General features: G+C 42.5%; 1 protein-coding gene across 3 annotated transcripts in view; it reads right to left on the minus strand.

The window, feature by feature from the left end:
• The window catches only part of LOC143930285 (uncharacterized), a 190,138-nt gene that overhangs the window by 161,489 nt on the left and 14,430 nt on the right, over nucleotides 1-14,219 (minus strand). Inside the window, exons 1-2 of one of the 3 annotated variants that reach the window (XM_077454460.1) lie at nucleotides 5,121-5,376; nucleotides 4,328-5,001 (exon numbers count right to left, since the gene is read on the minus strand). In XM_077454460.1, the coding sequence (XP_077310586.1) occupies nucleotides 4,328-4,792 (465 nt within the window). In that variant the 5' untranslated portion in view covers nucleotides 4,793-5,001; nucleotides 5,121-5,376. Of the gene's footprint in view, nucleotides 1-4,327; nucleotides 5,094-5,120; nucleotides 5,377-14,219 lie in introns of those variants that run through there. The other 2 variants (XM_077454471.1, XM_077454481.1) reach the window with 2 other exon arrangements.

The raw sequence follows: 14,219 nt of genomic DNA on the forward strand, positions 1-14,219 counted from the left end.
CGAAAGTTCGTCGGGAAGACAGTCGGACCTAGTCCGTAGAAAAGTCCGGTCATGTGTACGTGGCATTAGTGAACAAACAGCATTATGAAGGTCAAGGAACACACTAGACAGGTCAGGGCAAAAGTTTAAAGCAGGGTTAGGTTATAAAAAAATATTCCAATCTTTGAGCATCTCACGGATCACTGTCCAATCCATCTTCTGAAAATAGAAAAAGAATGGCACATTTGCAAACTTCCAAGACATGGGAGGCTGGGTAGAGAAGCAGCCAAGAGGCCCATGGTAACTCTGGAGGAGCTGCAGAGATCCACAGCTCAGGTGGGAGAATCTGTCCATAGGACAACTATTAGTCTTGCACTCCACAAATCTGGCCTTTGTGGAAGAGTGGCAAGAAGGAAGCCATTGTTGAAAGAAAGCCCTAAGAAGTCCTGTTTTGAGTTTGGGAGAAACATGTGGAAGAAGGTGCTCTGGTCAGATGAGACCAAAATTTTACTTTTGGCCTAGTTGCAAAATGCTGTGCGTGCCGAAAAACAAACACTGTACATCACCCTGAACATACCATCCTCACTGTGAAACACGGTGGTAGCAGGGATGCTTTTCTTCAGCAGGGTCAGGGAAGCTGGTCAGAGTTGATGGGAAGATGGATAGAGCCAAATACAGGGCAATTAAAGAAGAAAACCTGTTAGAGTCTCCTGAAGACTTGAGACTGGGGGAGGTTCATCTTCCAGCAGGACAATGACCCTAAACATACAGCCAGAGCTACAATGGAATGGTTTAGATCAGGGGTGCCCAACCTTATGAAGAGCGAGGGCCACTTAAGTGAATTGGTAACTGGTCGCGGGCCACAATGAGCGGAGCGGGAGGATGACAGGTCCGTGTCCACAGACACAGGCCACTCTACTCTATGGGCCCTCTGATCCAATCTGATTTGTCCAGATGGAAGGGGCAGATCCCCTTCTATTTTTTTTTAGGTAGGCGGGTGTAAACAGACACAAGTCCGTTTACATCTGCTGCTCCATAGTGGTGAATAGTAAGTCCGATTGGGTCTGACCAATCATGTGAAAAGGGCCTAAGGCTGCTTTCACACTGATGCGCTGCTATTTGCCCAAAGCGTGGTTGTAGCTCAGTGAACCTGTGGATTTTCTGTGGGTTAGCTGCACTTTGCCATAAACTTCTATTATATCCTGCATGTGTGGCACACTTTCTGAAGGCGCAACAAACCCACAAGTAATAACAGACGTCTATGGCTCAATGCAGTGTGAAAGCAGCCCAGTAACCACTGCAAAACAGATATATCCAAATCAACTTTGAATTTAATAGTAAACTTACCTTTAATAACCGTCTTCCATTCTGGTATCTCTGGCTGTTGCTGTCCCAGGTGGAGTGCATTTGGTTTGGCAGGCACTATACAGGAAGCATTGGCTTATGTGGCTCTGCTCCGCAGCCACTTGCTTCCACTACCAGCTGCTTCATTCACAAAACTGCTGCTCTGGGATGGCTGGTCGGCAACCCGTGATATGGGCCATTAAAGCAGGAGGTCGAGGGCCACATCAGAGGGCCACTGGTTGGGCACCCCTGGTTTAGATCATGGGTCTTCAAACTATGGCCCTCCAGTTCAGGAACTACAATTCCCATCATGCCTAGTCATGTCTGTGAATGTCAGTTTTTCAATGCCTCATGGGATGTGTAGTTTGGCAACAGCTGTAGGGCCGTAGTTTGAGGATCCCTGGTTTAGATCAAAGCATATTCATGTGTTAGAATGGCCCAGTCAAAGTCCAGACCTAAATCCAATGGAGAATCTTTGGCAAGACTTGAAAATTACTGTTCACAGATGCTCTCCATCCAATCTGACAGAGCTTGAGCTATTTTGCAAAGAAGAACGGGCAAAAATGTCACTCTCTAGATGTGCAAAGCCGGTAGAGACATCCCCAAAAAGACTTGCAGCTGTCATTGCAGTGAAAGGTTGTTCTACACAGTATTGACTCAGGGGGGCTGAATACAAAATGCACCCCACACTTTTCACATATTTGTAAAAAAAATTAAAATTTAAATCCATTTATCATTTTCCTTTCACTTCACAATTGTGTGCCACTTTGTGTTGGTCTATCATATAAAATCCCAATAAAATACATTTATGTTTTGGTTGTAGCATGGCAAAATGTGGAAAATTTCAAGGTTTATGAATACTTTTTCAGGGCACTGTAAATGCACATTGTAACAAAAAGGTAGTTTGACTCCTTTTTGGACTGTGCATGCGCAGGATTTTCTTATGCTATCTATGGAGGGACAGGCGAAGTAATCAAAGAGAATCAAGATGCAAGATGGCTACACCCCCCCACCCCCCCCCCCCACAAATAATAAGGGTGCTAAAACAGATATTGTTATAAATAAGTTAAAGGGGTGCTGAAGTTTTTTTGCTGCGAACAGTCAACATTTCTTCCACTTTCAGAATTTAGTTTTGGGAGTATGGCTTTGTAACAGTTCTAGGTGTTGAAAAAAAAAACTGCAGATTCTAGTTGGGTTCTCTCACTGTTGCAGTCCTGAGAGATATAGGATGTCAACACATTACTCAACTTGCAAGCAAAAGTGTAAAGTTAAAATAAATGTGTATACATAGTGCGGTTTTATAATGAAGCCCTATTCAGAATAGGCTACAATTCAGAAAAAAACGTTGTAAATCAGAAAAAAGGAAGTCCACCAGTTGCTGTGCTGTTGCATGTACTGATTGGCACTATAAGCTTATATATTTTTAACAGTAAAGTTACATTAGTATAAGTCTGTTTTAACTGCTAGCCTGTCTTAAGGGGTGTATTAAAAAAAAAAAAAAAAAAGTACAAAACAATTAACCTGGTGAAAAAGTGCATGTACACTCGTTCTGCACGAATGGGGCCAAAAATAATGTTGTTAGGTAATTTACCATATTTGGCCACTAGATGGTGCTAAGTATGGAAAAATCCTACGATACTTATCACCATCTAGTGACCAGATGCAGTATTTTCCCTTCTAAATCAATTAAAAACATTTGACCAGCACAGGACATAGTCTAATAAACCCCCCCCCCCCCCCCCCCCATTCGGCTAGGATGAATGTATATTCACCAGGTGAATTGCTATGTGAAATGCTTATAAATACAACCCTTAGGGGTTGATTTACTAAAACTGGAGAGTGCAAAATCTGGTGCAACTTTGCATAGTAGCCAATCAGCTTCTAATTTTAACTTGTTCAGCTAAGATTTGACAAAAAAAAAAATCTGAAAGCTGATTCGTTTCTATGCACAGCTACACCAGATTTTGCACTCTATTTGACACACATGACCCTGATTGACGTATGGTATGCCCTATATCATGATTACATAAGTTAAACAGTTACCAAGGATTACCAAGAGTGCATGTTTTCTACTCATAGGTGAACATATGTATTTTTTTTAGTAACATTATAAGGAGTCCCAGACCAATTATTTCACTTGAAATTTGGTAAAGAGATTAAGAGATTATGGAAATATGCAATATTAGAGCCTGATCAGACAGCTGATTATATTGCTGGCATTGCTTCACCTGCAACAAAATCAAGTAAATTAATTCAGTGGATGAGGATAATGAGAAAGCAGTGATCGAGTGAAATATTGCTGGTTCAGGCAGCTAGGAAGCGACTTCAAAATAATCAAACTGAAGTTTAGTGAATTTGTCACTCTTATGTGCTATAATATTCCATTTGACAGGGTCCTTAGTAATTCCTGAAATTTAGGCTGTTAAATATTGGTCATACAGCAGGCTATCATTAATTAGAAACCTAAAATCTGCCTGGTTGATTTGATAATACCTCAATTATTCAATTACATCAGTTTTCATGAACTGACTGCAGTGTACTTGACTATATACTGGCTGAGCAGAGATTTGCTTTAGTGGCTAAGTGGTAGCACTTCTGCCTAGCAGCACTAGGGTTGTTGGTTCAAATCCCAACCATGACACTACCTGCCTGGAGTTTGCATGTTCTCCGTGTCTGCGTGAGTTTCCTCCCACACTCCAGACATTCTGGTAGGTTAATTGGCTCCTGTCTAAATTGTGTGTGTGTGTGTATGTATAATATATATATATATATATATATATATATATATATATATATATATATATATATATACATACATACATATACACATATGAATGTGAGTTAGGGACCTTAGATTGTAAGTTCCTTAGGGATAGATGTGACTGTATACTATATTTCAAGTGCTATGTAAATTGACGCTATGCAAGTACCTGTAATAAATAAAATAAAAATAGTATTGACTGACAGATAACTTGACATAGATATAAATGTGCCAAACACTTACTTTGGTTCCAAGTAGAATTCTAATGTCCAGGGTTTGTTTCCTCTGTTCTAGAATACTCAGAAGATGCTCCTGGAAAACACCAATCTTGGTAAAGAAGTGGTCATTGTCCCAACATCCCTCAATATTGTCAAAATCGACTCCCAAAGTCAAGAGAAACGTAACACTTCGGGGGTCCAAGGCGATCTGTTGAGGTCTGCAGAGCAGGGCAGTCCTTGTGCGCTCGTCCAAGATGGTTAAATTCAGCACTTTCCTGGAGCGGACAGCAACCAGTGCCGCCGTCAACCCAATAGGTCCGGCACCTACCACTAGGATGGACACCCGGGCTCTCCATTGACGAATTCCATCCACACTCACCTTCACTACAATATATACAAGAATTACTATCAAGGTGCTTAAGGCTGTGTCAACGGCAAGTTGGTCATGTATCTCTTGTCCGCTGTCCAAGTGGCCTTGCACCTTCTCCATATTTTCCAACACGATAAAGGAAAAGTGGCCAGCTCACCGAAGGCTTGGATGTCCAAACTTGTACCATACAGCCTTTGATTCAATGCAGCATCATCGTGAAATACTTTCTGCTAAAATCTTGTGGCACGAGGCAAAATCAAACGTCTTAATATAGCGTATTACGTCATATTTCTGTCTCCCAAAAACAGATTTCATATCAGCTGGCCACACTGTCAGAAAAAAAAGGAGAGACGTCGATTATGATCATGCACCACTACAGTAGCTTAAAACACTTACACACTTGAAGAATACCCTCCACCTCTCTCCTACTGATTAACAATTGACTCACTCCCATTGGCTGTTGGCGTTCATCAGCTTCAGAATACATTATATTTCTCTCTCTCTCTCGCTTGCTCGCACACTCTCTCTCTCTCTCTTTGTGGCTTATATGTCTGGATCAGGCAACAAATAAATCACTGGATGAGTCTTTCTCCTCTGTGAGCCAGTTTTCTGCAACAGATCTTCAGCAAATATCATCTGCTGACCTTAACCTTTTCAGTACAGGAGAATTCTGTGGATTAGTTGCTGAATCATGCAAGCAATGCTTTGTTTACTCAGATATCTAACTGCTATGAGATTCATGCATTAGCTGCAGGCAATTTCAAGACATTCTCGAGTTGTTACATGGATTTAACTGGGTGCTCATTTCACACGTGTTTTATTTAAAGCAATACAAATACAAGCAAGCACCTGTTCTAAGATCATGAACAACCGGGCTGTTAACGTGCTCTGCAGCAATATTGAAGGCAAGTGTGACCTTCATAAAGCTGCAGAGGGTATGTGCTCTGTAAAAGCAGTGTATGGCTATTATTCTCAGGAAGTAGCATATTGCTTGAAGCTTAGAGGAGGAACCCTGAGCAGCTTGTTGGTGAAGTGCTGCTAGGGTTCTGGGTTCAAATCCCATGGATGTTCAAATATGCTCCCTTGCAGTAGGACTGTCCCTGCACTGCAAGGTTTATTGCAGTCGAACCAAAGGAAGAGCGGTCTGATCTTCCTCCTCACCCCCATCTACCGAGCGGGATACCTATCATCGCTCTTCAACAGAAACTCTGACATGGCTTCCAATGGGACCAACATCTCCAACAAGACCAAGCAGAGCCCCGAGCAACAGAATGTTTAATGCAAGTTTAGGTCTAGGGCACTTTTACTTACCTGATCCTTCGCTCCTGCAGGCTACTTTGGTTTGGAAGATGGTCCCTGCAATCTCTACTTGGCAGTCAGATGCCCCCTGAGATCATCAACACCAGTGCACAACTAATGAAGGCCTTGTTCTGTCGAGGGTGGTTTTGGGTTATCACACAGGAAGTTTAGTGATTTTGTCCCTTTTGCGTGCTATAATATTCCGTTTGACAGGGTCCTTAGTAATTTCTTCAACGGAAACTCTGACATGGCTTCCAATGGGACCAACATCTCCAACAAGACCAGGCAGAGCCCCGAGCAACAGAATGTTTAATGCAAGTTTAGGTCTAGGGCACTTTTACTTACCTGATGCTTCGCTCCTGCAGGCTCCTTTGGTTTGGAAGATGGTCCCTGCAACCTCTACTTGGCAGTCAGATGCCCTCTGAGATCATCAACACCAGTGCACAGCTAATGAGGGCCTTGTTCTGTTGAGGGTGGTTTTGGGTTATCACACGGGAGTAAATACTCACAGAATGGATTATCAACCATGTATATATTTATAGAAAATAGGTTTAATTAACATTCGGTAGTAAAATCCATCCCGTTTTCTTCACCCCCCCATTTCCCCTCCTCCTCTGCCAGTATTTGCACCATATACACTATACTGTATTACCAAATGTATCTGGACGCCTGCCTTTACATGCACCTGAACTTTAATGGCATCCCAGTCTTAGTCCGTAGGGTTCAATATTGAGTTGCCCCACCTTTTGCAGCTGTAACAGCTTCAACTCTTCTGGGAAGGCTGTCCACAAGGTTTAGCAGTGTGTCTATGGGAATGTTTGACCATTCTTCCAGAAGCGCATTTGTCAGGCACTGATGAAGGCGGACGCACGCCCGCTGTATCTAATGCACGGACCGACATACAGGTACGTCGGTTCACGCAGCCGGGCCGCCCTGCCACAGTATATGTGTGGTGGGTGATTCGGAAGTGGTTAAAGTGGTTGTAAACAATTACATATACCCAGTGAAGTGGCTGGCCTCAGGTGATACACATAGATGAAACAAATCTTCCTACATAAGTTGTACCAGTTTATCTGCAGTATTCTCTTCTCTACATATGTTCAAAGTTCAGAATTTTTTACAGCTTTTCTGAACTTTAAAAAAAAGGGGGCGGAGAGCTGAAGTTAAACTCTGCAGAGCTTAGTGAGGAAAGCTCTTATAGCTGATTGGAGAGAAGGGGCACACCCCCTTCACACAACATGCAAGAACAGAGCTGAGGCTTAGCTGAAGGTCCCTCCCCGTCACCATTTTTCTCTCTATTCATGCTGATAGCAGAGGAACAAGGCAGCAGACTGAAATTACACTTAGTGCTTTCAATTGAGAAATATACACACTTTAAAGGGATATGCTTTGTTCACATTTCATATCTGAGGTTTACAACACTTTAAAAGGGTAACTACACTTTCGTGGGCAAAAAAAAAAATCACAAATAAAGAAAAAATAATATAGCGTATACAACTGCGGCACAAGTCATATTGTAGTTGAATGTTATTAAAAATTACCTTTTCTTTTAAATCTGCAGCCAATGAAATTTTCTGTAAATGAAGTGCAATATGGCTACCTGGAGTTGTTCTGTACAAAGAGTGCACTGACCACCCCCCAGAACATCATGTCCTGCTTGTGTGATTGCCTCAATTTTCCCAGAAGTCTGCCTAAGATACAAGTTAGATTTCAGGGATCCCCTGCAACAAAAATTACATTTTTGGTGAGAGATTTCCAAAAAGGGACATATCTAAAGGGATGCAGGCCCAGCAGATTTCCTCGTTGGTGCTCTGCAGGTGCACACCTGATAGATAATTACGAAACCACTACCATTAGACCCACTCATTCCAGAGGCACAGAGGAACATGCAGGGATTTCTTCAGAAGAAAAAAAAGATAGTAAACTGCAAGAAAGGTTGTTCTAATCCTTGCAATGTACATAGATCACCCAGAGGGGAATGTTTTTTCCTCAACAAAAGTGGAGTTACGCTTTAAGTAAAAAACCTGTATGATTAGGCAGGGAATAATTAAGACCCCCTTTTTTTTTGGCCTCTCTGTCCATCGGGGAGATTTCTCTTCCCTTCCTGCCCCAGAGACACAATGGGAACCAAGATGAAATCGTACAAGCAAAAACCAAGACAAATAGAAAGAGTGAATCATTCCAACAATCACAGACAACAAAAAACCTGACAAACTTTTTTGGCTCTAGACAAAAAAAAAAGTTTTGGCTTTACATAAACTTTTTATGGTTTAGTTTAATTGCCCAAGAACATTTATGTTGCACCCTTGTTTGGTGAAGGCTGCATCTGGACTAATAAAATGTGTTTTGCTCGCTGATAGTTTCTGTGCAATAGTTTTCTGATCAAACTGGTTCTTGTCTGTCTTTATAAATTTTATAGGGATTTAAAATAGGAAGCTCCACTAGGAGCAGAGACTGTGTGGAAGAGCCCTGGAGCCATCCTGAAAGAAATGTATACAACCCAATTCGGACTGTTAAAGTCAAAATTCTGTGTTTCATACTCGGAACTCTAATATTAAAAGTCAAAATTCTAATATTAAAAGTCAAAATTCTAATATTAAAAATCATAATTCTGAGATTTAAAAAAATCAAAAATTCTGGGTTTAATAGTCAGAATTCTTAGATTAAAAATTCTGTGTTTCAAAATCAGCAGTCTAATATAAAATGTCACAATTCTGAGATTAAAAATGTTGGGATTAACAGTCAGAATTTTTTAGATTAAAAAATCAGCGTCAGAATTAAAAATGAAAAGTTAAGACTTTAGTCATAAATATGGGTTGTATGCTGCCACCCATGCGCCCAACCCCTTTTCAAGTCGCCGGATTAATGGATTCCTATGGTGGGGGTGGTACTTTTTAAAGCACCTGATTAGAACCAGAGGCTTTAATAGGCTTCAAAATAGGGTGGGCTCAGGGTGCATAGAGTGCACCCTGATCCCCACCCAATTGTGTGACGATAGCAAATAAATTTTCACTATTTTCACACTAATCTTCCTGCTCGCCAATCAGGAGGCAGGGCGTCAGACCTGTTTTCTGATTGGCCAAAACGCCTGGCCACCCTATTGGATGCCTGGTGCTTAGGAAAAGGAGCGGGGGAGACACATACTGGAGAGGAGGTCACCGCCGCTCTGGTGCATTGAAGAGGAGCAGCTGCAGTGCTTCGGTAAGTCCCCTCGGCTCTGTCAGATGGGGGGGAGGGGGGTTGAAGGTGCCGCCAGAGCCATGAACACTGCCAGTGGGGGGGGGGGGGGGGGTGAACACAGGGGCTGCATATTATGGTGACAGCTGGCTGCATTGGATGAGCACTGGTGGCTGCATTTGATGGCCACAAATGGCTGCATTTGATAGACACAATGGCTGCAATTGATAGGCACAGTGACCTCATTTTATGGGCACAATGGCTGCATTTGATGGACACAGTGAGGCTGCAATTGATTTGGGGGGGGGGAGTTTCAGTATTTTTCAGTTTGTTTGTGCCCCCCAAAAAATTTTAAGCACCAGCCGCCCCTGATAGAACTGGAAATGTAAGTAGGCTTACAAACAGAGGCGTAGCTTGAAGCTTGTGGGCTCTGATGCAAAAGTTGACCTGGGGCCCACCACTATCATCTGCTGCTTCCACCACGTGCCAACATACTTCAAGCAGCTAAAGATTTATTTCAAATCTTTTAATAAAAAAAAAAAAATCAGCAACTAAAAAAGCTCCTGATACCAGCGCTCAAGGAATAGAAAATACAAATAAGTGCGGCTGTTATAAAAATGAGATCATCACAAAAAGATGCTTGAAAAATCGGAAAATCAATCCAGCATTAACAACGCTCTCTCAGCACAAATAAGTACTGTATAATTAAAATTCATATATACAAGATAAACAATAAAACTTAGCGTTGACTTAGCATTGATCCAATACAGCGAAACACCGCAAATCAGCCTGTGTACTCTCACCGCTTCCTGGAATATCCTACCCACAGTGATGCCCAGGACGAGTCACAAGCCGCTGTCAGCCAGAAGGAGCCGCGAGTCACAGAAAAATATAAAACAAACGTCACTGTAAAAAATATAAAGCTTAGCTTACCTTACAAGTGGACAGTACCAGTCAGTAGAGCATTGGACAATGTCAGTAGGGCAGTGGATGCTGTGTGTACGGTATCAGTAGGGCAGTGATTGGTGTGAGTAGGGCAGTGGACAGTGTCAGTAAATCGGTGGATGTGTCAGTAGGGCAGAAGTTGGTGTCTGTAGGGCAGTGGATGATGTCAGTCAGTAGAGCGGTAGATGGTGTCAGTATTACAGTTGACTTTGTCAGTAGGGAAGAGGACAGGGTCAGTAGAGCAATGGATGGTGTCATTAGGGCACTGGACTTTGTCAGTAATTTTAATTTTTGGCATTTTATTTTTTTAACTTTATTTTTCATTATTTTTTTATTTTTTATTTTTAGCAGCCCTGTTGAGGGAGTTTGCTAAAATGTCAAGGAGTATAAACTAGACCCCTGATGTTTCACTGTCGAGACACAGTCCTTAACCTCCATCTCTGCAGCCTCAGCTGCATAGAATGAACGAACAAGAAAAGCTCTGTACAGAGCCTCTCGCTCATTCACAAACCGAAGCATAGTAAAAACAGTCTACTATGCTTAATTTACGAATTAACACAGTGATTGTTACTGATCACTCACTGTGTTCATTCAGAAAAGGAAGGGGCCAGTAAATTACATATTTACTCACCCCTTCCCCGCTCTTCATCCTGAAACATCCCCCGCAGCAGCTGGTGGGAGAAGAGAGGTGGGAAACGGGCAGTGGTGAGGGGATGGGGGGTGGTTGAGGGTTGGCGGGAGGGAAAGGAGGAGAATCAGGCTTTCAGATTAGCATGGACCATAGAGAGGATTGGTTCCTGTATATGCCACCACCTCCATCCCTCCTATCCAGGTGTAAAAGGACAGGGTTACCATTGCAATCCCTGATGCTATGCCAGTGCTTACAAATCTTTATGAAAACATTCCTAACGTGAATGTGAAGCACCAGTATACTTTTTTTAATAAAGCTGCACCTAGTCTGCTAAAGGTACGGGGAAAGCATTTCCTAATGCCGCGTACACACGAGCGGAATGTCCGACATAAAAAGTCAGACGGGAGCTTTACATCGTATATTCCGATCATGTGTATGACCCATCAGACTTTTTAGGTTGAAAATTCTGACGGACCTAGAAATAGAACATGTTCTAAATATTTCCGACGGAACCAATTTCTAAATCGGGAAAACCGCTCGTCTGTATGCTGTTCCGACGGACCAAAAATGACGCATGCTCTGAAGCGAGTATGAGATGGAAGCTATTGGCTATTGAACTTCCTTTTTCTAGTCCCGTCATACGTGTTGTACGTCACCGCGTTCTTGACGGTCAGAATTTGGTGTTACGCAAGACAGTTTCAGCAGAATTCTGTTAGAACTCCGTCGGAAAAACCTTCAGAGTTTATTCCGACAGGAAAACCGGTCTTGTGTACAGGGCATTAGTCTCGTCTCCTGCAGTGCTCAGACTGCAACACCATAACTTTATACATGACTGTTTCATCTCTGAACCGGTATCTCAGTCCAGGAAGCAGATGGTGATCCTGGGTGAGGCCAGAACAAAGATGGTGGTATCCTTGAGAGAAAAGCAGAACCCAAGAGAGTAGGCAATACACAATACATAACACCATGCCATGCCATTATAATCTATTAATCTGCTAAATCACATTGAATATATGCTCAGGTACAATATATGTTCTCAGATTAGGGATCCACATCTGTGGATTGGGGGTGGTAGCTGTAATTAGATGACTATTACTGACCACCATTGCAGGGAGGTCAAAAAAGTCCTGCTAGCCGCATCTTTGGAGCAGTATATTTACCGCTCCTAAATCGCCCCTTCCCATTGAAAACAATGGGGCAGCGCTGCAAACCGGCCTGCAAAGCGCCGCTGTAGCAGCGCTTTGTGGGCAGTTTTAACCCTTTTTCGTCTGCTAGCGGGGGTTAAAACTGCCCCTCTAGCGGCCGAATAGCGCCGCCAAAACTACGATAAAGCATCTCACTAAAATCTATACAATCTACTCATATGCTGGTCAAATCATATAAATGAATAAAGGGCTGACATACATTATGATTTCATAATTATAAAGCACCTTCCCGAATCCCAATCATTGAAACACAATGACCGAAATGTAATAAAACTGGAGCTGGAACTGGAGGGAATCAGGAACAGCTGTGCATGACAACCAATCAGCTTCTAGCTTCAGCTTGTTCAGCATATACTGCAACTGCTGACTTTTAAAATTTGGACACTTACCTGTCCAGGGCGCCCGCGATGTCAGCACCCAAAGCCGACCTGGCTTTCGGGTGGAGGTGATGCCATCTTTGATAAGGGAATCAGGAAGTGAAGCCTGGTTCCCTACTGCGCATGCACAAGTCACGCTGCACGATCCCACTGGTCCCTGCTGTATTCTGGGACCTGTGTGACTCCCAGAAGACAGCAGAGGGGATGGAGGACGTGCCGGACATGGCATAGATAGCCGTGGATACTGCAGCTATCTATGCTCGGGAGTGAAAAACGTAATTTCCATTTTTGGGTGGAACTCCACTGTAAGCTTTGGAAATGAAGATAGAAATTGATTTTGTCTGATCCGGTTTTAGTAAATTCCCCTCAACGTATGCATCCATGTTTTTCCTCATAGTTATTATTCCTTGATGATGGTGTTATACTGGATACTGAATGTGTTTTGTGAAAAATATAGTCCACTTCTTTAGGGGAGATTGAAGGATTAAAATCTAGAATATTTTATTAACAGTAAATAAATAATCCAATATTAAATTTACAGTAATCTAATAATAGGAAAACTAAATCTATTCAACCTGCCCGTTCATAACTTAATTTCAGGCATACATATACAAAGAAAACAGTTGGCAGGAAGACTATATGATTTATACAGACAAATAAGACAATTGATCTACAACTAAATGCCCAAATATGAGAAAAAACGGAAAATTTATATCAAATACTTACCGTAATTTTCCTTTCCTGATAGGCTCCATGGCAGCATACGTGTGGGTAGCCCCGCCTCCACGATTACCCAATAGGACCCAACTCCCATAAATCTTTGCTCCTGGCCACTATCAGTGTTCCGTAACTAGCCGACTCCAGACATTTGGGAGGGAACTCCTGCTGCCATGGAGCCTATCAGGAAAGGAAAATTACGGTAAGTAAGTATTTGATATAAATTTTCCGTTTTCCTGAAAGGCTCCATGGCAGCATACGTGTGGGAAATAACTCGCCAAACACACCCGGGTGGGCAAAATGTCGAGCAAAGAACAAAAGTTTATTTAGCATTGTCAACCGACAAAACTTGCAAACCAAAATTAACAGAAGACAGAGCCGCTGGCTCTACACAGTAATGAGAAACAAAGGTATTAATAGAAGACCAAGAGGCCGCTCTGCAAATAACTTCAGGCGCCACATGGCGAGAAGCTGCCCACGATGTTGAAATACTCCGTGTTGAATGAGCTGTTAATGCCTCAGGAGGAGCCAAGCCCTTTGCTCTGTACGCCCTCTGAATGATCTGAATGATCCAGGTAGAGATAGATCTAGCCGAAGCTTGCAATCCTTTATTCTTGCCATGAGGGAGAACAAAAAGAAATTTCGTTTGTCTAAAGGGAGCTGTGACTTCCAAATATTGTTTCAGCGCGTGTCCTACGTCCAGAGGATGAACATCCTGACTCTCTGAGTTTTTGAAAGTGGGAAGCACAATTTCCTGATTCTCATGGAAGACCGAGGTTACTTTGGGATGCGATCCCAACATGGGAATCAATACTGCCCTATCTGGAAAGAAAGTCAGAAAGGGTTCTTCCGAACCTAGATTCCTAATCTCAGAAACTCTCTTGGCTGAGGTTATAGCTACCAAGAAGATGGTCTTGAGAGTGAGATCCCTTATGGACAGAGGCTCCGTAGAATCCTTTCCAAGGTTTGAGAGAAAATCCAGCACTAAAGGGAGGTCCCATTTAGGAAACCTTGGTTTTCTTTGGGGTCTGAGCCTAGTAGCTCCCTTGAAGAATTGTTGTACCAGTGCATGGTTTGCCCAGGAAATACCCGTAAAGGCTGAAATAGCCGATACTTGGACTCTCAATGAACTGATAGCTAGAGGTAAATCAAGGCCTGTTTGAAGAAAGCTTAGTATGTCTTGTATTGTTGGAGAA

This window comes from Lithobates pipiens, unplaced genomic scaffold (genome assembly GCF_037356315.1).
Source record: "Lithobates pipiens isolate NorthernLeopardFrog02 unplaced genomic scaffold, aLitPip1_a1.2 Scaffold_10, whole genome shotgun sequence".
Taxonomy (NCBI): Eukaryota; Metazoa; Chordata; class Amphibia; order Anura; family Ranidae; genus Lithobates; species Lithobates pipiens.